The 25,879-nt window shown below is 43.7% G+C and overlaps 2 protein-coding genes across 3 annotated transcripts; one reads left to right on the plus strand and one right to left on the minus strand.

The window, feature by feature from the left end:
• Positions 1–1,328: 1,328 nt before the first annotated feature.
• cry1a (cryptochrome circadian regulator 1a) lies at positions 1,329–18,699 on the plus strand. 2 transcript variants are annotated; one of them, XM_080851837.1, is made up of 14 exons: positions 1,329–2,176; positions 9,572–9,680; positions 10,056–10,198; positions 10,721–10,905; positions 11,391–11,479; positions 11,611–11,751; positions 12,656–12,967; positions 13,370–13,521; positions 14,643–14,845; positions 15,436–15,549; positions 15,923–16,030; positions 16,533–16,610; positions 17,420–17,527; positions 17,815–18,699. In XM_080851837.1, the coding sequence occupies exons 1-13, from the start codon at positions 2,019–2,021 to the stop codon at positions 17,521–17,523; spliced, it is 1,896 nt and encodes a 631-aa protein (XP_080707963.1). In that variant the 5' UTR covers positions 1,329–2,018; the 3' UTR covers positions 17,524–17,527; positions 17,815–18,699. The 2 variants fall into 2 exon arrangements, with proteins under 2 accessions (XP_080707963.1, XP_080707964.1); XM_080851838.1 differs by lacking the exons at positions 1,329–2,176; positions 9,572–9,680 and adding an exon at positions 9,780–9,796.
• A 2,520-nt stretch (positions 18,700–21,219) lies between these two features.
• Positions 21,220–25,265, minus strand: LOC308374876 (transcription termination factor 2, mitochondrial-like). Its single transcript, XM_080850837.1, has 4 exons — positions 25,041–25,265; positions 23,912–24,505; positions 22,809–22,979; positions 21,220–22,134 (listed from the first exon to the last, which is right to left on the minus strand). Exons 2-4 carry the CDS (start codon positions 24,464–24,466, stop codon positions 21,703–21,705), a joined length of 1,158 nt encoding a protein of 385 aa, XP_080706963.1. The 5' UTR covers positions 24,467–24,505; positions 25,041–25,265; the 3' UTR covers positions 21,220–21,702.
• Positions 25,266–25,879: the final 614 nt, after the last annotated feature.

Here is a 25,879-nt window from a genome sequence, read left to right on the forward strand (position 1 = left end):
GTCCCTGTGCTGACAGACGTGTGCTGCTGTCCCTGTGCTGACAGACGTGTGCTGCTGTCCCTGTGCTGCTGTCCCTGTGCAGACAGACCTGTGCTGTCCCTGTGCTGACAGACCTGTGCTGACGAACCTGAAAACCAGTATCCGCATTTGTCATTCACAAATCATTATAATTGCCATCTCACCAGCAAAACCTTTCCATTGGTGACAATAAGTCAAGTTCTCTTAAATGTCCTATTTGTGGTGTGAAGTGGTGTGTTTTGTTAATTTGCTGTTGGCTTTAATTGAGTGTACCTGCCCTGTGTTAGAAAATGTGTATGTGGGCTGTAAATCCTGTTGAGTTACAGGTGATTTTAGGTATTGTGCTGTTGAAAATTTAATTTAATTTAAGTCATGTTTCGTGAGCGCATAATAATTGTTTGGCGCGCGAAGGAGGGGCCTTTTACACGTCCAGGCCCAGGGGGGCCATGGTTTCGTAATCCGCTCATGCTTGCACATGCCTTCTAAGCAATTCCAAGATAGGGCACCCAAAAAGCCAGCAGCAGCCTTAAATACACTTTGGAATATAATGCACATGCCTAACAGGTGATAGATAAAAGGTCAAAAGTCTGAACAGACATGACATACACATGCATTCTATTCTACGGTTCGAATTCCGGGTTAGGATTATGATGCTGTCATAGTTTTTTTTTTAATCTACCTTTGTTACCTTTTTCATAACAAACCGGAACTTGCCAAAATGGCTCTCAGGGCCACCGTAGTCAGTTTCAGGGCTATTTTTTATCAAACAATAATACGATGTAAGTGCTGTTTCCTCAAATTCCTTACAGTCTTGCTACAGTGACCCCAATAGCGCTTGACAGGAAGCTCGCCAAAATGCGCCATGACCATGAAGTCAGGCTTCATTGCACATGCGGACAAACGGTGTTTCCATACCCCGATTCATGTGCTGATCCGGGACCTTTTCAATCGACCAATGAAAATCAAGAGAGGGAAGTGACCGAGTAACTGTTGTTATTTTTATTTATTTTTGTATGGCCCTTGGGGTTTTTAGAGTGTTCGAACATTTAACTATAACAAAACAGCACTTCAGGGTGAACATCTGACACGTAGCAACTTTGTAGAACCTTACCATAAACTATATACGACAGTTCAGATACCACACTAGAGGAACGTGACCATGGGCAAACTACGTATGTGGAGCATTCAACCAATCCATATAGAGTATTGGAAATGCGTATGAGCATGGGCGGAGCTAAAGTGCCAGAGATCGCAACAGAATTGTATGGCTGCTTGTATGCGGGAGTGCTGTTGATCTGACAGATTTTCGATGGGATTTTACAGAAAGTTTGGATCTATCGTTTCAACTTGAGTGTTTTAGAGTGGATACACTTGACGCAAGTGGTATTTTTTAATCAATTCAAAACGTAAAAGGCTCGTATATAGACGTGTTCTAGCATAGGTTAATATTTACATAACCTAATCACCGAGGTTTGCACGGTTTTGTAGGCTACGGTGGTGTTTGCGAGTTGACATTTAATATTTTGGTCCCGTGAAGTGATACAACTTTGGGGCAGTAAAACAAGTTCTCAATTTTGTGATCTGTTGTATTAATTATTGGAAACTTAAGGTTTCTGATAGTCTATTCTTTCCATTCAGAAAAAAACAAGTTATACAACAGGGAAGGGCAGACTAAGTATTAAGCGCGGTCCTAAAGCCTGTCATATTATCGCCTAAATAGTGCGTGTAGCTTACTCTTGGCCAAATGGTTCAATTTCGGTCATTGTCAAGATTCTTTGGCATAATGGAAAACGTTTTATTGGAGCAAGGTTAATTCACAAAGAATATTTACAACGAATTATATAGTAAGTCTTATCAAGTTGGTTAGTTAGTTTGACAAAAGCCTTCCATCAGTACCGGAATTGCCATTTAGCAGTGGGTCTTAGCCGCGTCAGAGAGTAATTTGAAGTCGACGGAGACATTTAAAGCATTACATCCTAAGGGACTGGTCCAGAGGAGTAATGGTCGTAAATACGATCCATTGGTTCAGGAAGGGCTTGCGGCTCCACGACAATCCTTCGCTCAGGGAATCTATTCAGGGAGCAGACTCAGTCCGCTGTGTGTACATCCTCGATCCGTGGTTTGCGGGATCATCCAACGTTGGAATCAGCAGGTGGAGGTATGTACATAGGTCATATGGGTTTGGTTTGACTTTGTCTTGTCCCTTGTTATATTTTCAGCTGTCGTTAATTGCTATTGTGATTACTGTATTATTCATGAAATGCTTTTTAGAATCGTCAAACTGCTATAATGTTCCATTTCACAAGTGTCAAGGCAGGCTCTTAATATAATGTGCAAGGTGCAGACTGTTGACCATAAATCTCGCTGCTTTGTATTTCGTTACCATCCTAAATATATTTAGTCTGTTAATTAATCAGACATTTTTTATTTAGCATTGATAGTTGCACAAATGAAAGTGAGACGTTACGTCTTATCCCACATCTATTTCCTTATCATTTTTAAGAAAGGCGGATGTTGGTAAACAGTGTTGGTCGATTATAAAGGCATGTTGTTTCATGGAATTCAGCTAGGAGGCAAAACTAAGACGGGGGAAAAGGAGCACACGAAATGGAACACGTAGCTGGAAAAAAGATTGGATCAGTGGAGACCAACCTCTAAGTGGGTGGATCTTACTTCAATGTTGTGTGCACCTCATCCCAAATGACTCATGTACAGTATTCCTGAAGACAGCTGCTTGAAAAAGCATGCAAATATGTCCGATTTTGGAGTATTGCGAATGTCACAGTGACAGCCAGTTCAAAGCCGCAGCAAGTACCTAGCATAGGTCATACAAGGTGTCACCACCGGGCCCTGTAGAGAAATGCTAGACATCTTTTGTACTGGACTTAATCTCTGAGCATGTGGCAAAGTGCAAGATAAAGAGTTGCTCACACACTCAAGCTGTAAAATGTGTTGTTTATTGTTAGTGTGATAAGATTCTCTTGGATTCTGATCTGTTTTTTAAGGTGTCACACCTCCCCTGGTTGCCTGGAAACTGTTGACTGTTGGTGAAACCGAATGTGAAATGTTTTTTTCTTATATCTAGGATTAGGGTTCATTTGTCGAAAATGACAATATATTGTTACGTAGTGAAGAGGTTAGTAATGCAACTTAAGTAATGATTTGAGAGCTTATAGTAAGGCCTCAGACAATGAGGCAATGTGCCATTAAGCAATATTGACAGTGTTTGGGGATATTCCGGAGCGTTAACTAGCACAGGCAAGAGTATTGCCTATTATCCCCTCGATATTCTGCCAGTGAATGGCTAGCTAGATCAAAAGAGTGGGTCGGTTAAAATATTGAGTGTGCGTGACTAGAGGGAATATTACTTTATCCTTTCTATCTAAATGGCCTCAAGGACTCATCGGAAAGATATTCCTATTGTTCTGTTACCATGGATACCTTCATTTGCTGAAGGCCAAAACTAACTCAAAGCAGTAAGGAAGACTTCTGTGATTGTGTTTGATTGTCATATCTGCTGCTTCCTACTACACAGATCATAAGTCCTCTGCTTTCAACAATATATGGAACGGATACATTATCAGTTTCTTGCGAAACACAGGCTGCCTATTAAACTGTCAAAGGAACAGAAAGGAGAAGGAAAAAAACTGATTGTTGATGTTTTGACGAGTAAACGCATCATTTGGCTCCACGAACGACGTGTGTATGTCTCTCACCTGAGGTCATGTGATGTGTGTGTGTGTGTGTCTCACCCCATGTAATGTGGAGGTCACATCACTCTAACCTCCCCGATATGCATGGCTGTGCTCCCCCACCCATCTGGCCTGCTCCCTATGGATCCCACACAAGCTGAGAGAGAGAGACAGAGAGACAGAGAGACAGAGAGACAGAGAGACAGAGAGACAGGGAGAGAGAGAGAGAGAGAGAGAGAGAGATGGACTGATGTAAATTGGAGGAATAGCATCACCCTTCTGTCCTCCATGTACGAGTTGAAACGATTAACATGAGCTGGTAATCCTCCACTCGGTGGCATGTTTCACGCACATGCCTAAGATGAGAACCCTGCCCTTAATAAGTGTCCTACACAGAACATAATGGCCAAAGGGGCATTCTAGGACATGTTGTACGTTGTGAAGTAAATGGTTTGGAAAATCAAAGAACGTTTACTTTACTATCAGAAGTGTGCCAAAGAGCCTGTGTGTGTGTGGGAGTAGCTTCCCCCACATTAGCAGTGTTTAGAGCAAACAGATCTCAGTGATGACAGTTACCACACGTCCCCCGCCTCATTAGTCATAACGAAGATTCTCTGTGTGCCCGGTTCTGTGTGCCAGGTTCTGTGTGCCAGGCTCTGTGTGCCCGGATCTATGCTTGTCCTCATCCGACAAAGGGGTGATGTAACTAATTGATCACAAATAGGTCAGTGTGTCACGAAAGGGGTGGAGGCACACGCACCCCCCAACACCCCAACGTCTTCACTGGCATCTTACTCCATGATGACCCTGCTTACCCCTTTTATTGGCAGGTTCATGACTGAACTTGGTAGTAGAGGCGCAATGGTGCTCGGACACATGCATTATTTTACCAGCCTTGCACTTGCACGCTTATGCAATGGCGGCATAGTTTTGTACTGTATTTGACAGCACTATGTCAAAGGCAGCAAGCTGGCTCATACAAATGAAACACAGACAAGCTTTTCTAAAAGCCTGGCTTCCATCCAGTGGCTAAGAAGAGAGTAATCTCGGCGGCCATCCAGAGGCTGTGACTGCAGTCAATCAAACAGTGCAGACGTGGGGCTGGTGAACAACTCTGCTACGTCACAAAAACCAAACTTGCACACATTTTGCAGATAAGGTATGTTTTCCGGAACAAACAAAACATGCAGTGACCTACATACCTCTTGCCTACGTGCAGTTTCATGGACAGGGGGACATCTCGTACTCACTGGTGCCAGGTATTTCAGTTGAGCCTCCCACCAGGGGGCCTTGATAACAGGTTCTTGTCGATCCTGTTACCAGACCGAGATCTGGAATTGGTTATACATTTTCTGTCTACCTCTCTGTCCTGCTCCAGGAAGTGAGGTCACTGTTGTCTGTTTGGCAGCTGTGTGTGTGTGGGGAAAGGGGGGGGGGGGGGGGGGGGGGGGGGGTGGTGGACAGTTTCCATAGAGAAGATGATAATTGATGGTAATTACCCCCCCTCCCCGAGATGTTTTCCCTTTACTGTCCAGACTAGCTGGGAGTCAGTGCAGATGAGGGATGTGCGTCTGTGTGATGGAAGCGGTAACCATGACGATATGCAACAATAACAGAGAAGAGAGCTTTGGGCGAGCATGCAGATTTCACTAGCAATATTTTCATACAGAGATGCTACCCTTGTTCCACTATGTACATACAGAGGTAGCTGTATTCATGAGGCTTAATTGGTTTGAAATATGGTTGAACCCCCCCCCCCTGCATGTATTGACAAAGTGAGAGCATATTGCGCATGTGTGTTAGTCAGAGGATGTTATTTGTATTCTGGTGTGGGTGATGTTCTGGTCATCGGCCAGTTGCCTGGGGTTCAGAGCTTGCTGTTGAATATGAATGGTAATTCTAGCAAAGAATAAAGTACAGAGCCTGCTGTTGAATATGAATGGTAATTCTAGCAAAGAAAAAAGTACGGGTCATTGTGACCAAATGTTTTAATAATAACAAACAGTGCTTATCCACTCACATTACAGAGGATATGGGGATACAGCATCATACCTGTTTTAATATACAGAGTGGCTGTAAGATGTGTTAGTGGCTCAGAGAGATATCTACATGTCAGCCCCCATCTAACTCCACTAGCCTGCTGTGCTATCAGAGGGGTTGGCCAGGGAGTTGCAGTATGTCAATTTCAAGATTATTCATATAGCACATTTCATATGTTATATCAAAACACTTAGCAAAATAAATATATATATATGTATACATGAAATAAAATCAATAACAAAAAGAGAGCACTGAGTGCGATGACGTTAACTCCAGAGGTAGGCTATTCCAGAGTTGGAGCACAGTAACTAAAGGCACCGTGTGCAGCATTGGTGTTTATTCTTGGGGTCGTGAGAAGACATTTATTGGAGGACCTAAGGCAACGTGATGGATCATAAAAAGAAATAAAATCGGAAATATAGGGTGGGGCAAGCCCATTTAGTGATTTATAGACAAGAAGGAGTATTTTCAACTCAATTCTTTGTTGTACAGGGAGCCAGTGAAGTGATTTCCTCAGACAGATGGCTACAGCCGATCTCCATTTTGGTCCAAACACCCTGGATGCGTCATATGAGCAGCGTCACATGGTTTTCTGTTTCGACTGTTGCTCCAGTTGGACAAATCCCTTGTTTCTGATATTAGATGCTACCATTGTTCCACTTTGTACATACAGAGGTAGCTGTATTCATGAGGCTTAATTGGTTTGAAATATGGCTGATTCAACCACATCCCTTGTTTCTGATATTAGGCCAGTGGCATGTCATTAAGCTCATTAAGCTTTTACGTCCCTTGAATTTTAACCAGGCTCCTCCATGTGAGACGTTGACTGCTGGCTGAGATGGACAATGTTCTTACAATCAAGGGCCTTGTTGTGACTAGGGTCAGTGTGACATCCGTCAGCGTCGTGGCTTTAGGCATTTAGTCCGTTAAGTGTGAATTTGCCCAAGGCTCTTCCACGTGAGAGGTTGACTCCTGGCTGAGATGGAAAATATTCCTCCAATCGGGGCTTGTTGTGACAGGGTCAGTGTGACATCAGTCTAGGTCTGATTGTGCGGGGGCGTGAAGGCGTAGGAACAGTGAGGGGGCGGAATGATTGCCCCTTAAAGCCATCTCATACCGTACCTGACAGCCTGGCACCCTGCCTCTCGTAGAATTGAATTCTGTTGTTGACGCTAGTCATCCATGTGGGGCTAAATTGGCCACCTTAAAAGCCTCTCTAGGATGCACTCAGACTTTTTTTTCTGTGTGACCTGCATGAGTCATCACGCCGCATATGCACAACACTTACAGTGTTCACGGTGGTCCACAATGTGACAGCGGGATGTGCCTCCCACTCCTTTTGTCAAGCACCTTTGGTGTATAGAGATGGACACGTGAATTATATCTCAAGTCCCAAGCTGCCTTAGATGGCACTTCGCTTTTATTCAAGCACTTCATTCATAGTCCTCTGGAGAATGCGTCAGTTCTAACTGTCTGGTTGGTTAATGAAACACACTCCTAAAAAGGACAGTCACACTGTTCACTGGGTGACCAGACTTGCTGTTCGGGACCCTGAATGCCTGTTTAAAATAACTGGCGTCTTCCATCTGGTATTATGTATTAGAGCCATAGGCTCCTGCGGTGGGTTGGGTTTGTCTGAAGATTATTTGTGTATCTGCTAGCTTGTCTGTTCTCATAACAATGCAAGTTTTTCACTGAAAGCTAAATTCTTCCATCAAGGAATGAGCCACCAAGCTAGCCTCATCATGACTCAAATTGCCCATGAAATGCCACTCTTGTTCAGTCAGCGCTAGGCTAGCAAGCATTCGAAAACCAACTCAATCTACTGTTGATTAGCATTAACTTATCAATCCGTTTCTCCATTTATGAACCCAGTTGTCTGTTTGGCAGCTGGGGGGCAATATCTGAGAAGAGAGCTTTGGGCGAGCATGCAGATTTCACTAGCAATATTTTCAAACAGAGATGCTACCCTTGTTCCACTTTGTACATACAGAGGTAGCTGTATTCATGAGGCTTAATTGGTTTGAAATATGGTTGACCCCCCCGGTATCAATCCGTTTCTTCCTTTATGAACCCCAACAGCAAAGCCAAGGTCATTTGTGCTTTGGCAAACTGACCCTCAGCCGAGTTGTCTATCTGCTGGTATTGGCCTTTCTGTTAATGAGTGCACTGTGGAATGCATAGGCTAGGCTGTATGCTGTATAGTAGTATATAACCCTACCACAGGGTCGATGATGAGTTTAAAGCAGCAATAAGGAGTTATGTTCCCAAAATAGCAAGATAACTACCTGAAAGGTATGCAAAAACCGTGCAAACACCACCAACAGCCCAGTTGACACTGATAGCAAGCTTGCCAACACACTAACTAGGCCTCGAGGAGTTTCCCACCCAGCACAGCGCAGACGACTGCCCAGGCTACCGGCAGAAGGCATGGCGGAGGAGAGAGAGAGATGAAGGGGGCAGGGGGAGGAGGGGTGGTTACGTAAGAGTCTTGGGCACGAGCCAAGTCGGGAAGTGGGTTTCCTGCTCACACCCTCGTCACATCAGGGGCTCTGTCCTCTTCACTCATGACCAGTGCGTTTTTTTTAATGACGTCGTTAATGCATGGCAGACCACTGAACAAACAGACCGGCTGGTTTTGGCGGGACTGCTGTGGTTTTTGGCTGAGTTGTTACCATAAATACAGCTGCAAACTTGTCCTGCTTTAATGTCACAGTTCAAGCTTTTGGGAATAATAATATCCCTGCACATTCAGTACAGGTGAAGACATGGTTTTATCTGGTTTGTTTATTTGTTTGTTTATGGGAGCCCTGCTGTTGAGTCTGTCTTATGCAACCATCCCCACTTCACTCTGAAGGTTCTCAGTCGGCACTGCAATGTCTAACTCTGCGCCCTACTGCCACCTGGTGCTCGTCTGATACTTTCACTTGTCTTTCCCTGCCTGTGCTTGTCTTCGGGAACATTTTGTTCCTAACTCCCACTAATCTATGCTGTGACGCAGCAGGAAAAAACAGTTGGGCTTAACCATAAAAGAATAATGAATAATGAATAATGACCATAAATAAATGAATAATGACCATAAATTATGAGATTCATGACTTGTGTCGATTCATGTGTTTCTTTTTATCCTCATAGTGTGATCCGAGACGCTTACATTTGTCTTTCATTCTGGGGTCGTCATTCTTTTTGTCTTTCATTCTGGGGCCCTCTTGTTCTGTTGGTGTCCTCTCTGTACGTACTGAGGCCTTGTCCTTGTAGTAGACCCCTGTGAGCCACCTGTGAGCTGTAGAACTGTAATCATTCAATCAAATTTGAGTGGCCATACTGTGGCTTACTGCTACTTATTAGGGATTGACCTTTACTCAAACTTTGTGACCATAAGATCTGTAACTGTCAGCCCCCTGTGTTGTATCTTAAGGCTGTGATTAACTTAGCCATGTGTTTAATTTGATTTGTAATGATGCCTTCTGTTTTGTGAGCTGAGTAAAGATGGTATTTAACGAGTGGAGTCAGTGACTTTTATTTAGGCTATTCCTTGCAGCGATCATGATTTTAGTTTGTTTTACTGAACCGTGGAATCGTACTTGTTCTCAAGCAGATCAAAGTCATCTTGGCTATGAAATCAATGGCTGTGGTTAGTAAAAGAATGCTGTCCTACAGAAAGGTTCACCTGTGGTGTTTTCTATTTCTTGAAGAAAAAGCTGTATTCATTGTTACACCAGGTTTTATTGCTCCTAGCTTGACTGTTCTCTCCCTTTACGTCGCTTTGGACAAAAGCGTCTGCTAAATGACTAAATGTAAATGTGTTCTCTGTTCCACAGGTTCTTGCTTCAGTGTCTTGAGGACTTGGACGCCAGCCTTCGCAAACTCAACTCTCGGTTGTTTGTCATCCGAGGTCAACCCACAGATGTCTTCCCCAGGCTCTTCAAGGTACACACACACACACACACACACAGGCCCACATTTGTCTTCCCCAGGCTCTTCAAGGTACACACACACACACACACACACACACACACACAGATGTCTTCCCCAGGCTCTTCAAGGTACTGGGGGCAGAGATATGAACCTCATGTCTAAATTTGAATTCTTCAATTCAATTCAATTTTATTTATATAGCGCCATAACAATACAATTGCCTCTAGGCGCTTTACAGAGCCCAGAGCCTGAACCCCCTAGTCTATATTGAACTGAACACCCCTAATTTTATATTGATTGTCAGATCCTCCATAGATTGAATCACCAAATTAAATGGAAGGTCTTATCTGTGTGTGTGTGTGTCACTCACACACCTGTCGTCTCCAGGAGTGGAACATCTCTCGCCTCTCCTACGAGTACGACTCGGAGCCGTTCGGGAAGGAGCGCGATGCGGCCATCAAGAAGCTGGCCAGTGAGGCCAGTGTGGAGGTGACCGTGAGAATATCCCACACGCTCTACGACCTGGACAAGTAAGTCGCCCTTGAGCCAGAGCTTATTACGAGTCACGCACTTAGTGCTTGAGCTTCATTCATGATTTGAGTTTTCAGTTTTTTTTCCCGTGATTTTCTGTATACCTACCTCTGTTCTATACAGTATGTTTTCAATCGCTCATTGTCCCTCTCTTTTTTTCCTCCATTCTTCTCCCTCTGTCTCACCTCTTCTTTTCTCTCCTCTCCTCTCCTCTTCTTTCCTCTTCTTTCCTCTCCTCTCCTCTCCTCTCCTCTCCTCTCCTCTCCTCTCCTCTCTTCTCTTCTCTTCTCTTCTCTCCTCTCCTCTCCTCTCCTCTCCTCTTCTTTCCTCTTCTTTCCTCTCCTCTCCTCTCCTCTCCTCTCCTCTCCTCTCTTCTCTTCTCTTCTCTTCTCTTCTCTTCTCTTCTCTTCTCTTCTCTTCTCTTCTCTTCTCTTCTCTCTTCTCTTCTCTTCTCTTCTCTTCTCTTCTCTTCTCTTCTCTTCTCTCCTCACCCTCATCATCTCTCACCACCCCTCCCTCAGGATCATAGAGCTCAATGGCGGCCAGTCCCCGCTGACCTACAAACGCTTCCAGACTCTGATCAGCCGCATGGAGCCCGTGGAGATGCCGGCGGAGGTCATCACTGCTGACGTCATGGGGGCCTGCACCACGCCCATTTCAGACGACCACGACGACAAGTTTGGGGTTCCCTCTCTGGAGGAGCTGGGTAGGCATCGCCTTTTTGTCTCTCCCTCTTGCTTTCCCCTTTCCTCCTTTTTTTTTTCCCCTGTCCTGTACAAATATGGCATGAAAGAGAGATCCTCTGTAATAGCAACCAGGAAATCTACAGCAAACAGTTCCAGTCCTCTGGCTTAGTATACCAGGAAGCTGGCAGAAGGCTATCCACTGTGGTTTTACAGGAAAGAACATTTTACCTGTAAAAATGTACAGGCCATGATTACCAGTACGGCCATCAATGCGGAAAGGCTGAGCAGTGTTAGCTGGAGCCAAACCCCCCCTCTCTCTCTCAATCTCTTACTCTCTTGCTTTACCTCCTTCCTCATACTATTTTTTGTTTTAGCTGCTTCTATTTTCTGGAGAGGTAATTTTTCATGTAGTCGTCTAGTATTTCCCCTTGTCTGATCCAAGTGTGAAAACGTATCATTTTTGATCGCCAGTTTTGACCCTGTTCCTTGTGTTTGTGTCCTCCAGGCTTTGACACAGAGGGTCTCCCCTCAGCCGTGTGGCCCGGAGGCGAGACGGAAGCTCTCACTCGTCTGGAGAGACATTTGGAGAGAAAGGTATGGGACACACACCTTCAGCACACACACACTTGTACACACTTACCCACATAGTGACACTCTTGTGCACGTATTTATTGCCTTGTTATGCGTTTGGGTCAGCAGTCGTTGACTTGTGTTCTTGTCCACAGGCGTGGGTGGCTAACTTTGAGCGGCCCCGGATGAATGCTAACTCCCTGCTGGCTAGTCCCACAGGCCTCAGCCCGTACCTGCGCTTCGGCTGCCTCTCCTGCCGCCTGTTCTACTTCAAACTCACTGACCTGTTCCGGAAGGTGAGTCTTCACAGATAACAGATACACATCTCCCCAAAAAAACTCATAAAATCCTCTGTTTAGTACCTTTTAAAAACAAATATCCGCCAAACAAACCCCCCACCCCAGAACTTCCCTACATGATGGGTCAAATGAAGCTGGCCAAGTGTTGTATTCATGTAATGGCCTTTTAGTTGTCTTCCAGTCTGTGTTGAGAATGCTACATTTACGTCAGCTGTTGCACAGCTAGGGTGTGGTTGTAAAGCAGCCCATTTGCTTACGTAACTTAAGACGACTATGTGCATCACTAGGATACTCTTCGATCACATTTCCCCCTCACACCCTGAGAGTGGATTGTCACTGTGTCATCTCAACATGTTCATCAAGACCCTAGTGCTTTCTGGTCATACGTGGGACAAAAAAACATGGTGTCCTTAACAATAATGGGATAGAGTAAGCTCCATAATAGACCCCCTAAAAACACCATGAGTGGAAATAACAGATGGAAGTAATGGATCCACGTAATGGATGAAAACAGATACCTATCTCCCCAAAAACCTCACAAAGATATCTGTCTACTACCTTTAAAAACAAATCTCTGCCAAAGAAGAAAAAAAAAAAAAAAGGACTTCCATACATGATGGTTGAATGACGCTGGTCGAGTCTGGATGACGTAATGGATGGGCTCAGGATTGATCTCAGGGAGATAGTCACACTTCCTGGGGCGACAGTGGTACAGGAGGTAGAGAAGTCGTTTAGTAATCACAAGGTTGCTAGTTTCGATACCCTGTGATTCCCTGGGCAAGACACTGAACCCCTGATTGCTCCTGATGTGCAGTGTGCCACCAGTGTAAATGTAAATGTGTATACATCCTTGTAAGTCGCTTTGGATAAAAGCGTCTGCTAAATGACTAAAACCCTGCAGGTGAAGAAGAACAGCTCCCCCCCACTGTCGCTCTACGGCCAGCTCCTGTGGCGCGAGTTCTTCTACACGACGGCCACCAACAACCCGCGCTTCGACAAGATGGAGGGCAACCCCATTTGCGTGCAGATCCCCTGGGATCGCAACGCCGAGGCGCTGGCCAAGTGGGCCGAGGGCCGGACGGGCTTCCCCTGGCTCGACGCCATCATGACCCAGCTGCGGCAGGAGGGCTGGATCCACCACCTGGCCAGGCACGCCGTGGCCTGCTTCCTCACCAGAGGAGACCTGTGGATCAGCTGGGAGGAGGGCATGAAGGTATGTTTTGGGGGGGGCACCTGGAAGAAAGAGAATGACGTGTGTGGAAAAGGGCTTTGGGTTAAAAATGGATGATTGGATGACTATTTTGAAGAGGAATGAGGATGCGCACATTTTTTATTAATTATGATATTAGCATTTTATTAATCTTTTATTAATTGATTGAACATATGAACGCACAGAACATGGTTCCATGTTATCAAGTCGGGGCCAAGTCAGTTATATAGCACATTTAAAAACAACAGGAGCTGAAGAAAGGTTCCAAGGGAATGATATATGTATGACATGATGTTTTTGTATCAAACTAAAGATATTTGTAAACAGTACGTTGATGCCTTCTGTAAAGATTGTGTACACAACAGAAACATAACTGGTTTCCGTGGCAACGTGTGTGATTGGCAGGTGTTTGAGGAGCTGCTGCTGGACGCTGACTGGAGTGTGAACGCTGGCAGCTGGATGTGGCTCTCCTGCAGCTCCTTCTTCCAGCAGTTCTTCCACTGCTACTGCCCCGTGGGCTTCGGCCGCCGCACCGACCCCAACGGAGACTTCATCAGGTGGGTCTGCTGCTCCTGGCACTTCGACTAGAGCTTAACCTGCACTTACAGCGGTTACATTCCTGCACTTCTTTTCTTTTCTTTTCTATTTTTATTTTTATTCCTATGTAAAGTAGTACGTATTGTTACACCAGGGTTTTAATGCTCGTAACTTGACTGTTCTCTCCCTCGTACGTCGCTTTGGACAAAAGCGTCTGCTAAATGACTAAATGTAAATGTCCTGTGTACAGTGTGATTGGTTGAGAACAGCTTTTTTTCAATGGGGTACTCGCCGCTGGTTGTTTGTTTGTTTGTTCATCTTTGTGTTTGTTTACCATATCTAGAAGCATATTAACCTCGGCCTTTGGCAAATAGTGACTTTTAACCAATGTTTACATGAAGCAGCCCCCCCCCCCCCCCCCCCCCCCACCTTCTTTCCCACAAACAGTAATTGAGACGGGCTGGGATACTGAGCAAGGGGCTAGCAGTTTGAATACAAATAATCAGATGTAGAACAGACGCTTTAACCTCTCATTAATTACTCAAGTCAGTAGCGTTTCGCAATGCTGAATTTGACTGTTAATGTATGGGGTGTCGCCAGTCTCCCTCTCATTGGTCAGTTTTTTTTTTTAATCCCACCACCACCCCCCCCTCAATTGGGGGACCCTGCTACTTATTATTATTATATATTTTTGTATCATTATTCATTATTTTTTTTCATCCTTTCACTGTTGGACCTTATCGATAGTTGGGCAATTGTTTATACACATAGACATATCAGTCTTGTTCTTACCTCTCCCACTCATTGGTCAGTCCTGTTCTTACCTCTCCCACTCATTGGTCAGTCCTGTTCTTACCTCTCCCACTCATTGGTCAGTCCTGTTCTAACCTCTCCCACTCATTGGTCAGTCCTGTTCTAACCTCTCCCACTCATTGGTCAGTCCTGTTCTTACCTCTCCCACTCATTGGTCAGTCCTGTTCTTACCTCTCCCACTCATTGGTCAGTCCTGTTCTTACCTCTCCCACTCATTGGTCAGTCCTGTTCTAACCTCTCCCACTCATTGGTCAGTCCTGTTCTAACCTCTCCCACTCATTGGTCAGTCCTGTTCTAACCTCTCCCGTGACCCTCTTGTGTTTCCCAGGCGCTATCTGCCCATCCTGAGGGGCTTCCCAGCCAAGTACATCTACGACCCCTGGAACGCCCCGGAGAGTGTGCAGAAGGCAGCCAAGTGCATCATCGGGGTCCACTACCCCAAGCCCATGGTGAACCACGCCGAGGCCAGCCGCCTCAACATCGAGCGCATGAAGCAGATCTACCAGCAGCTCTCCTGCTACAGAGGCCTGGGTCAGTCCAACAGAATAATATTCCAAAAAAAAATGTAGAAAAAAAACAATGTCACAGTCACATGACATGGGCTCAGATTCTATGTAATATATTATATTTAACTGCTGTTTATAGAATCTAAGCACATGTCTTGTGACTCTCTTGTTTCTTGGGGGGGGGGGGATATGAAGTTGCTAGGATGGAATTTATTTTCATTTAATCAAATCATTGTATGCCTGTTTTTAAATGTATTTATTTGTATTATTATTTATTTTTTCATTGTTATTATTTTATTTATAAGTCAGTCCAACAGAATATATTTAACTGCTGCTTAGAGAATCTAAGCACATGTCGTGTGACTCTTGTTTTATTTTTCTTCTTAAACTTCTTTGGGGCAAAAGATATGAAGTTGTTGTGATGGAATTTATTTTCATTTAATCAAATCATTGTACGCCTGTGATTTATTTATTTTTTAAATGTATTTATTAATTTGTATTATTATTGAATTTGTTTCATTGTTATTGTAATTGTGTATTTATAAGTCACTCTCTGTAGGCTGGGTAAAGTTATAGGCATAGTCCTGACTTTTCTTTGTGATCTTTGATGTGTAGGTCTGCTGGCCACGGTGCCATCCAACGCCAATGGTAACGGAGAGGCCTCCAGCGGCATGTTGGGATTCTCCAGTGCAGAGAACCAACAGGAAACGGGCGCTGCCACCTCATCAGGTACGTCAGGACTTTATTGTGAAGGTGAAGGTGAAGGTGACTCTATGGCAGAGGTGGTGTAAACACACACACACACTCTGAATTCCATCTTTGCATTTTACCCGTAGTGGCACACACAGCACTCAGTGAACACACACAGTGAAGTGAAGTTACACTAACCCGAAGCAGTGATTTATTGATTGATTGAGTGATTGATTGAATCTACTGACAGAAGGCTTGACCAGTTCCACCATTATGATTTTGTGTGTGTGATGTACGTAACACAATACTCCACATCTAAAGAAACTTAAAACATTTGATCTGGTTGTAGTTGTAATGGCAGTAAGGTTTTCAAGGTTGCCAGTCAAAGTGACATTTCTGGTGTCGGTTGCAGGGTTCCAGATGCCCATGGCGTCCCAAGGAGAGTGGCACAGTGGGGCGCACAGTGGGGCGCAGTCATACCCACAGGCGGACCCCAAAACTGCCAACACTCAGCGACCAGGTGAGGCGCAGCTACTTAAACATGATCACAATGAAGCCTCTCTGATATTTACATTTAGTTATTTAGCAGACGCTTTTATCCAAAGCCACATACAGTACCAGTCAAAAGTTTGGACACACCTTCTAATTTTTTGAGAAGTATTTTCTTTACTTTTATTATTTTATACATGGTAAATAAACCTTTTTTGTGTGTGTGTCCAAACTTTTGACTCGTACTGTACAAGGGAGAGAACAATCAAGCTACGAGCAATAGAGACTTAACAATAAATACTAAGGTATAACAATATTTTACATAAGAAATAGAAAAAGTGCAGGAATCTAACTACTGTAAGTGCGAGTTAAGTACTAGTAGAAGTGCAAGTTAGTAGTAGTAGAAGGGCAAGTTAGTAGTAGTAGAAGTGCAAGTTAGTAGTAGTAGTAGTAGTAGAAGTGCAAGTTATGTTTGCTTGATATGTCAAGCCGGTGTGAGATTGTAATCTGTGGTTCTGTGTGTGTTCTTGCAGGTAACATGGGCAATGGCAGCAGTATGGTGTGTTACAGGCAAGATGCCCAGCTGCTAGCAGGTCTCTCAGCACATCAAGGTATGCGTCTCACCACCATATGCCACAAGGATCCAGTCGTGACCAGTATTAGTTACATACCAAAAACACATGATGTAGTTTATATCTAAACATTGTATCTATCCATCTGTGATAACGGTTCTGGAACCTAAACGAAACTGAATGATATGTCATAATGTTGTACTTGCACAGTGTCAGTGAAGCATTTTTACTGCTATTATGTAGATTATGGCGCACACGTGTTAGTCTTATCTGGGAAAGAGCCTGCTGTTGTTGGGTTTAGCATGGCGTCATCCATCTGTCTCTGGTCAGAATCAGTATCAGATGTATGTCAAGGAGGTATACGCCTACCTGAAATGTGCTGTGCTGTATGGGTGCATACAGTAAACATAAAAACATACACACACAATAAGTACTACTCGTAACATAAAACATAGAAACACACTAAGTATTACACATAACATAAGTACTACAGAAAGAACACAGTATATATGCATACAGATATATATATGAAAGAGTTTATATAAAAAAGTAAGTGGAAGGTAGCACAAAATGCAGGGCAGAAGTGCAAACGTTTCTGAAGGTGTTTCCATCCTCTGTTGACATTTACATTAAGTCATTTAGCAGATGCTTTTATCCAAAGCGCCTTACAATGTATACACATATTTTACATATACACTGCACATCAGGAGCAATTAGGGGTTCAGTGCCCAAGGACGACAGGGAATCGAACTAGCAACCTTATGATTAATAAACAACTTCTCTACCTCCTGTACCACTGTCGCCCGATGTTGACATCTCTCTCTTTCCCGCTTCCTTCACTTCCTCAGGCCGAGGGCTCCACACAGCCAGTGTCCTTACCCCTGGGAAGCGCCACAGCGAGGACTGCTCTCCCATCACCGGCTCGAAGGTGCAGCGCCAAAGCATCACTTAATCAGGTGAGCACCACACTTTTTTTTTCTTTTTTTTAAGATTTAGTTTTGCACTTTTTGGCCTTTAATCGATAGTTGAAGTGAAGAGTGAGAAAAGGTGGGGAGTGGACAGGAGAAATGACATCAGGCCGGAATCGAACCTGTGTCCTCCATGGGCATCAAGCCCGAATGTGGTTGCGCCACACTTTTAATCGGGCCGGCTGGATCATGAGTCACCACAACAGTTTGTAGGAAGAATTGCATTTTTGCCACCATTTTAATTGTCCTTTTGCTTGTGTGTTTTGTTTCTTCAGGAATTGGGATGGTGTCAAGACCGCAACAGACACACTCAAATAAAAAAACGAACACGCAACCAAAACCGTATTATAATTCATGACAGGAAAACCCGGAGACTGAAAAAGCTGTCGTCACCTTCTCGACTTGTTACATGACTGTACACAGGAAGGAAGAAGATAAGAGCAACAACAACAACAACAACAACACTGATTCGACCAAGCTCATGTTTGTTTGTTTGTTTATTTGTTTTTGCTCTAAGCACATCCACATCCAAAAGTCTAGAACTGTAATATAATTACCAGGACTATACCCAAACTGGTGGAAGCATTTTCTCAACCCTGCAGCTAAAAAGACTTCACTGCCATGTGGCCCCTCCAGACACTGTACACCTGAAGAGTACACCTGAGCACTCAGACGGCTTGGGCTGAGGACCTTTATGTATATAAGATATAAGGATTTGATGAGTTCAACTCGCATACAACCTGTACATATTTGATATTGTATGTGTTCTCTCTCTCTCTCTCTTCTTTCGTGTCGTCATAGACCCATTGATATATTTTTGATATAAAGAATCATTGTGAAATTGACTTTACTATTTGCTCTTTATGCAAAGTAAAATAAAGAACACCCCACCACAGAAGGTCACCAATGGCCTGGGTCACGCTGGCACTTTTTCTAACTGTTCAACCCAATGACACATTTCACTCACGTGTTTCCTCCCCCCCCCCCCCCCCCCCCCTTTTTTTGGTGTCTTTTTGTCTCCATTTCCAAACATTTCCTTCTTCACTTTCTGTGGTTATTCTGCAGCAGCTCACCTCAGAATGTTCTGGTTATCCTCTCACCTCCTGTGATTATCTGTGTTGTACTATTTCAGTGTAACACATCACTTTGTGGTGTTCATTCTGCCCTTATATTGTTCTTGTTTAATAAATAAAATGATAAATGTTAATCATTGCAGTAGTTTTATTATTACATTATTATTATTATTATTATTATTATTATTATTAATAATAAATGAAAATGGGTGTTCAAACCAAGCAAATACTAAGGCCAATGCCACTGTATTAACCTTTTGATGATAATGCTTATTTCAAAGTCTATCTCTTAATGTATTGGTTGGCTATGTTCGTTGCACAAAGCCAGTACATCTTAAAGGTTTAAAAAAAAAAAAAAAAAAAAACATTTTCTTTAAAACATTGTCAAAGGCAGCCATGAATAACTAAGGATATGAGTGATCCAGTGGTGTCCCATTTCGCAGGTAAAGATTTAAATCCCTTAACACTTCTCACTCCGTTGTGAAGGGGCACTCCCCAGTGACGGGCACTTTCTTAATCTTACACAAGATGTTGAATAATATCTATGGTTATCTAACAACCCTGGCTAATCATACTGAACTGGGCAGTGCATAGAATATCCACTTCAGTCTTGTTTACTACTCCTTAAGCTCAGGGTGGGTGGTAGCTGTTTTATAACAGGATATTATTAGCCTGGAGTGGATGTAAGGGATAATGTATAGAACGCAGGTCATTGTCGGGAAAATAAGCCCCGACAGGGCGAACAGCACCCCGACGCGAACAAGACTGAAGTGGGTATTCTATACACTGCCCCCAGTTAAGTATGATTAGCCAGGGTTGTTAGATAACCACAGATCATATTCAACATCTGGTGTAAGATAAAGAATTGGAGAGCACAACAGTGTTAGTGTTAATCCTCAGTTACGCTTCGCGTCGTGGTGCTGTTCGCCCTGTCGGGGCTTATTTTCCCGACAATGACCTGCGTTCTATACATTATCCCTTACTTGGAGTAGACAGCATGATGGCCTGGAGTGTATGAAGGCAATGAGTGGACAGTATGATGGCTTGAATGAAAAATTGCAAGTGGGTCCAAACACTGGAACACTGGCCTAGTGAAAACACAGTTATTTGGTAGTTCTGTCAGGATGATCAGTATGAGACGGAAACAAATCTTTTTGTGTGCAAATGAGGCCATACTGGGCTGATCAAATTGGACTTAATCAGTGTTCAAGTGTTGTGTGTTGCATTACACTAAAGTCAAGGAAGAGTGGTTCTTTGCCTCCCAATAATTGCAGTGACTGCATGGGTCCACTGTAACCTTGGTGGGAAAGTTAAAAAGGAACATGATACTGATTAGGCCAGAGGACATTCAGTTATCTGTTTGTGTGTGTGTGTGTGTGTGTGTGTGTGTGTGTGTGGCCAGACAAACCAAGAGTTTGCCCAATTTTCTTGGGCTGAGTGCAACCATACTAGTACTCTAGAAAAACTACATATCAAACCCAGAAAAATGTCACATGCTAGAACCCAGGGCATTTGAATGTATATTGAGTGTGAATAGTGGAAAAGAATCTGCATTGGTGAATACTACATTTACAACTGACAACCAACATATTCCAACCCCTTATTTATTAAACAGGCTGACACAAATAAATAAACAAACAATTCAGATTTATTCGTATTTATTTCACAGCTCTTTTTCCACGTCAGTGTTTACTGAAAACTGCCCCACTACTGAAAACTGCTCCAGTGTGGGGTCCATTTGGGTAGAGCACAAACACTCAACCACTCAGCAGTCTGAAGGACCCCAGCCTTCCAGACTAAATACTCAAACTTCAAGAATTCCTACAACTTTGTTACTGCATATACAGTGCGGAAAATAAGTATTTGACCCCCTGCCGATTTCGCAAGTTTGGCCCCTTGCAAAGAAATGCGTGATCTATAATTGTAATGGTAGGTCTGTTTTTAACAGTGTGAAACAGCATATCAACAAAAACATCCAGAAAACTGCATTTTATAACAGTTATGAATTGATTTGCATTTGTTGCGGCATTTGATAGTATAAATACTTATTTGCCACAACAAATGCGAATCAATTCATAACAGTTATAAAATGCAGTTTTCTGGATGTTTCTGTTGATATTCTGTCTCTCAGTGTTAAAATAGACCTACCATTACAATTATAGATCACACATTTCTTTGCAAGCTTGCAAACTTGCGAAATCAGCAGGGGTTCAAATACTAATTTCCCCCAATGTATGAGGGTGGGTGGTATTTTGATGCTTCTGCTGATCTTAACTAATATAAGATCCATGTCATAATTAACTTAAAGGCACCCAGTGCAACTTTCGAGGCTTAAAAATAAACATTCAATTTCTAGTCTTTTTTACACGTAGTAAGTTTCAATAACTCCATACCATTACATACCGACATTCAAGCAGCAAAGATGAGACGTCGTTGTGTGGCGAGAACTGATAGAAAATCGATAACAACAACAATCGCCGCCATTTTCTTTATTTTTTGTAACCTACAATAAATAAAGCAGGCTTCCAGTCAATGGAAAAATGGCTTCTCCCCACCGGCGATTGTTGTTGTTTACGATTTTCTATCAGTTCTCACCACACAACGACGTGTCATCTTTGCTCCTTGAATGTCGATATGTAATGGTATGGAGTTATTGAAACTTACTACGTGTAAAAAAGACTAGAAATTGAATGTTTATTTTTCATTGAATGTTTACATAAAGTTGCACTGGGTGCCTTTAACACTTGTTAATTAAGTTACTACCACGCAACATTATATTACCCTCTTACCCAACTTACATTTCACAGTACGATGCCACAAATGAAACCCTTAACAGTCCAACTGTTGATATTTTGTTAGTCGATAAAAGCATTTGCTTAATACTGTACCTTTACCTTAATAAACTTAATCAACATTGTCAGGTTAACAGTAGTGATCTGAACAAGGTTTTACTGTTGTAATAATGATAAACTCTTGTGTCAGGTCATTTATATCTCCAGTCTGGTCTCATCATCCTGGATTAACCCCACAGTTTATCATGGAAAGAGAAGTGAGGCGATCCTCACAGCAGTGTGACTCACAGAGTCCCCATCACTCCTCAGAAGACTTGAGCGGGGCCACTGGGTTGAAGAGGGGCCTCTCTGTGCGTAGCTTCAGCCGGCCGTGGCTCGCCTCAAAGTCCTTCTTCGTCCCGACGATGACGTTCAGGCTCCCGAAGCGCACGTCGTAGCCGTACGACGCCAGCTTGCCGATGCGATACATCACGATCTGCGTGGTGAGCTCCAGCACGTTGGGCGTCTCGCGCACCTGCTCCGTCGACAGGCCCGCGTCCAGGAGCGCGCTGAAGCGCCCGGCCAGCACGGGCACGGAGTAGTAGAGCAGCGCGGGGCAGCGCAGCAGGATGTCCCGCAGCTCGTCGTTGGTGCTCTCCAGTGCCCCCTGTAGGTAGTCCATGGCCTGCTGCATGGCCGCGGGGTCCAGCTCCGAGATGCAGGCACGCAGGCTGGACACCAGATGCAGCAGCTGCTCAGAGTCAAAGTCAAAGGAGCTTCATTGTCAATTACTTCAAATGTCAAGACATACAAAGTAATCGAAAGAACGTTTCCCCACTCTCCTACGGTGAAACATATAAAGTGCACAGGCACAACAGATAAGACAGGACATTACCTTATTACCTAATTGCCTAATTTACCCTAATGCCTAAATTCAAGGTATTAACGTTTATTTACCGCTAGGAATAACACTGTCACTAGAGTAATTCAATCGCTATTAATATTGAACTTTAACTGTAACAACGTGACACAACATTAAACGTCAGGCAATCGACATGGTTCCTCAAAAATAAAACAAAGGTCCTGGTAATTTTCTGTTCAGGTCAGATAACAAGGTTTAACCAACCAGAGAACGTAGTAAAGTGACGACGTCCGGTTTCAATACGTATTCCAGCAGAAATACGTATATTCCCCCGACACCTGCTAATGCTAATGACCTGCTCTGTGGTGAAGCCGCGGTCGTACAGGAAGCCCAGGCTGTCACGCCAGGCGTCTCTCTCCCTCTCTCTTTTCCTCTCCCTCTCTCTTTTCCTCTGCCTCTCTCTTTTCCTCTGCCTCTCCTCCTCCCCTCTTCTCCCTCCTCTCCTCTTCTCCACCTCTCTTCTTCTCTCTCCCTCTCTCTCCTCTCTCTCCTCCTCTCCTTACCTGCTCCGTGGTGAAGCCGCGGTCGTACAGGAAGCCCAGGCTGTCGCGCCAGGCGTCGGCGGGGCGCAGCATGATGAAGGGGTTCTGGCTGAGCAGCTTCTGGAGCCACACGCGCAGGTTGCCCTCGTCCCCGCCCAGGTCCAGGTACGTCTCTCGCAGCGTGTGGATGACCTGTGGTACAAGAGGTAGAGAAGTCGTAATCAGAAGGTTGCTAGTTCGATTCCCTGTCGAAGCGTCCCTGGGCAAGACACTGAACCCCCTAATTGCTTGGTAGGTCTTGCGCAGCGTGTGGATGACCTTAAACATTAACATTGTTAATGTTATATGTAATATGTTTTATTGTTATAGTGTTATAGTGTTACAGAGCTATATGTTGTTCTTTAAATTGTTGTATGTTAACGTTTCATGTTATATGTTTTATTGTTATAGTGTTATAGAGGTTAGGTCTCACGCAGCGTGAAGGTTGCTAGTTCGATTCCCTGTCGAAGCGTCCTTGAGCAAGACACTGAACCCCTAATTGCTCCTGATGTGCAGTGTGCCATCAGTGTAAATGTGTATACATGTGTAAGCAGCGTGTGGATGACCTTAAACATCAGTTGGTAAGCAGTAGAACTTTCTTATCTTATATTTTTATGTTTATCATCTTCTTTTAACATGTTTCATTTTACTCTTAATTTTTATCATTTTAATTCTTTATTGTCTTTCCAGCTATTGTTGATGATGTAAAGCACATTGAGTTGCACATGTGCATGAAATGCGCTATATAAATAAAATAAAATTGCCTTGCCTTGCCTAGAACTTATATATTGGGATTTTATTTTATTTTATTTTGTAAATGTTATGTTTGATATATATATGTTAATGCCTTTTTTAAGTTGTTTAGCCCTTTTCACTCTGGCAGGGGGACTGCCAATGGAAACCAGCCTTTTGGCTACAATTGGGTGCATTTACATTTTAATGTTTATCAATGTACACAGTCCCTCTTCATCAAATAAACAAACTGAAAGCTGAAACCTCACTGAAAAATTGAAATATGTGTATGACAGATTCTGAACACTCCTAATATAACACTAAAATATAAATAAAATAAAAAACACTGAAACCTCTTGATTGCGCTCCACGGGCCGGCTGAAGGTCTGCGGCGCGCTGGCGATGAGCTTGCCGATGATGCGCTTGCTGAGGCGCAGGCTCTGCAGGTAGCGGATGTTGGCGCGCTGGTTAGCGTAGTGCGTCACTGAGAAGAAGGAGGCCGGGAACTTCTCGATGATGCCCACCAGCTCCCGCTGGTTGGGGCACACCGACGCCCACAGGTCCCGCTGGGCGACGACGTCCGCTGGCTGGCACAGGATGGCCTCCGGGTGGGTCTCCAGCACGCGGGCGACGCAGGCCGTGTCGGCGCCCATGTCGCGCAGCAGGCTGGCCGTCTCGCGCACGTAGGTGGGGCTCTCGAACAGAACCCAGCCCTTGAACTTGCGCACCTTGCGGATGTCCACTGACAGGTCGTAGAGAGACTCGACGGTGTGCTGGTTCTCTGTCAGATTGGTGATAGCAGGTGTGCTGTTGGGGATAAGTGTGCTGTTGGGGTAGGCACCGGGGGTGGGCAGGAGGCGTAGCCGATGGCAATAGGCACACAGGGATGCAGTGGTGGCACGAAACATGATGGCAAATAGGCTACCACAAGCTCAGGACTCAACAACCTGGCAACAAAACAAGACCTTACATTGTAGAAACATTAATTACATTATTATTATAATTACATTATTGTTATAAAGAGTTGCATTATGGTGATTTGTGAGTTTTAGGTGAGGATAAATACGATCATAAACCCACTCTTATCATGACAATAACGGGTGAATTCCTGTGGCGCTGTCACAACTAAATAAGAGTCAGGTGGGAGGACACGTGGTGAGTTTTGGCATAGCATGTTACTTTTCATCGGGACATCATGTTCCAACAATTAAGAACATCCCAGCACCACAGTAGACATGGTAAGACAGCATGTATAAATATAGAAAAACAAAGCACAAAAAAAAAACTGTGAAGAACCTTACTTGCTCATATGCGCAGGCGCGGCAGGTTAAATAAAGGAAACAACTATGTAAAGGGACGGCAGCACAACCCGAGTGTTCGGTAAGCAAGCAGACAACATGCAACTTTGCGCGAATGCACAATACCACTAAACGTAATTGTTATTGTTTAAATCAAGATCGCAGAATAACGAGGAAAGCTCACCAGCTCAATAGGGGCGTCCTTGCCCTTCTCTCCACGTCGGTAGTGTTTGACTGTTCTTATTCAAGCTATAGCCTACATCCAGTTTGTAATAGCGTGCTTGTTCACACAAATTAACAGTTTACACCAGAGCACTTGCAATGTTGTCACTGGCGCCTACAGTGACTAAGGGCTAAATTTGTACACGCACTAGCACGTATAGGGTGTACATTACGCTTTTGTCTGACACAGCACATATAGCCAGTCGAACTTGGATAACATCTCGAGCCTGGCGTAACAACACAATCACGTGAACTCCATCAGTAGCGGCTGGACCAATTGAATTGCTTGCCTGCAAGGCTACACAGGCCACATGGAATACTCGTGGTTTAGTGACAAACCTGGGTAAATTAACTCAGAGTAAGCGGTAGGCTACATCTCCTAATAAAACGCTATCGCATTATTTTGTTAGGAGAATTAAGCCATCGAACTCTTCTATTAGAATGTTTACCACTTACTCTGAGTTTACCTACCGACTTGTCACTGAACCAGGTTGAAGGAAGGGGAAAGAACATTTATATTTTTTCCATAAAAATGGTTTAGCCTCTGTATTGTACATATACTATGATTAGGTTAATACAAGACAATTACCCCCAAACTATAATTAATTGCTCACCCATAAGTATCTTACCAATAAATTACCAGGAGGAGTGAAATGAAAAAAGGACACCTGACCTAAATATTTTTTTTTTATATATATATATATATATAATGTCTAGAAACATACGGATGTAAACAAATAAAATAAAGAAATGAAAGGTTTTAAAAGTGCATTTATTGCATATAAATATACAATAACAACA

This window comes from Sprattus sprattus (assembly GCF_963457725.1).
Source record: "Sprattus sprattus genome assembly, chromosome: 14".
Taxonomy (NCBI): domain Eukaryota; kingdom Metazoa; phylum Chordata; class Actinopteri; order Clupeiformes; family Clupeidae; genus Sprattus; species Sprattus sprattus.

Bases quoted from the DNA above. Each gene is read 5' to 3' on its own strand.
- LOC308374876 (XM_080850837.1), bottom strand. From the start codon at position 24,466: ATGTTTCGTGCCACCACTGCATCCCTGTGTGCCTATTGCCATCGGCTA. The intron at 22,980-23,911 runs GTTTCAGTGTTT...CTTGTACCACAG, and splicing joins CCGTGGAGCGCAATCAAGAG to GTCATCCACACGCTGCGAGA. The intron at 22,135-22,808 runs GTAAGGAGAGGA...GACTCTGAGCAG, and splicing joins GCGGCTTCACCACGGAGCAG to CTGCTGCATCTGGTGTCCAG.
- cry1a (XM_080851837.1), top strand. From the start codon at position 2,019: ATGGTCGTAAATACGATCCATTGGTTCAGGAAGGGCTTGCGGCTCCAC. The intron at 10,199-10,720 runs GTAAGTCGCCCT...CCCCTCCCTCAG, and splicing joins ACGCTCTACGACCTGGACAA to GATCATAGAGCTCAATGGCG. The intron at 16,611-17,419 runs GTATGCGTCTCA...TCACTTCCTCAG, and splicing joins AGGTCTCTCAGCACATCAAG to GCCGAGGGCTCCACACAGCC.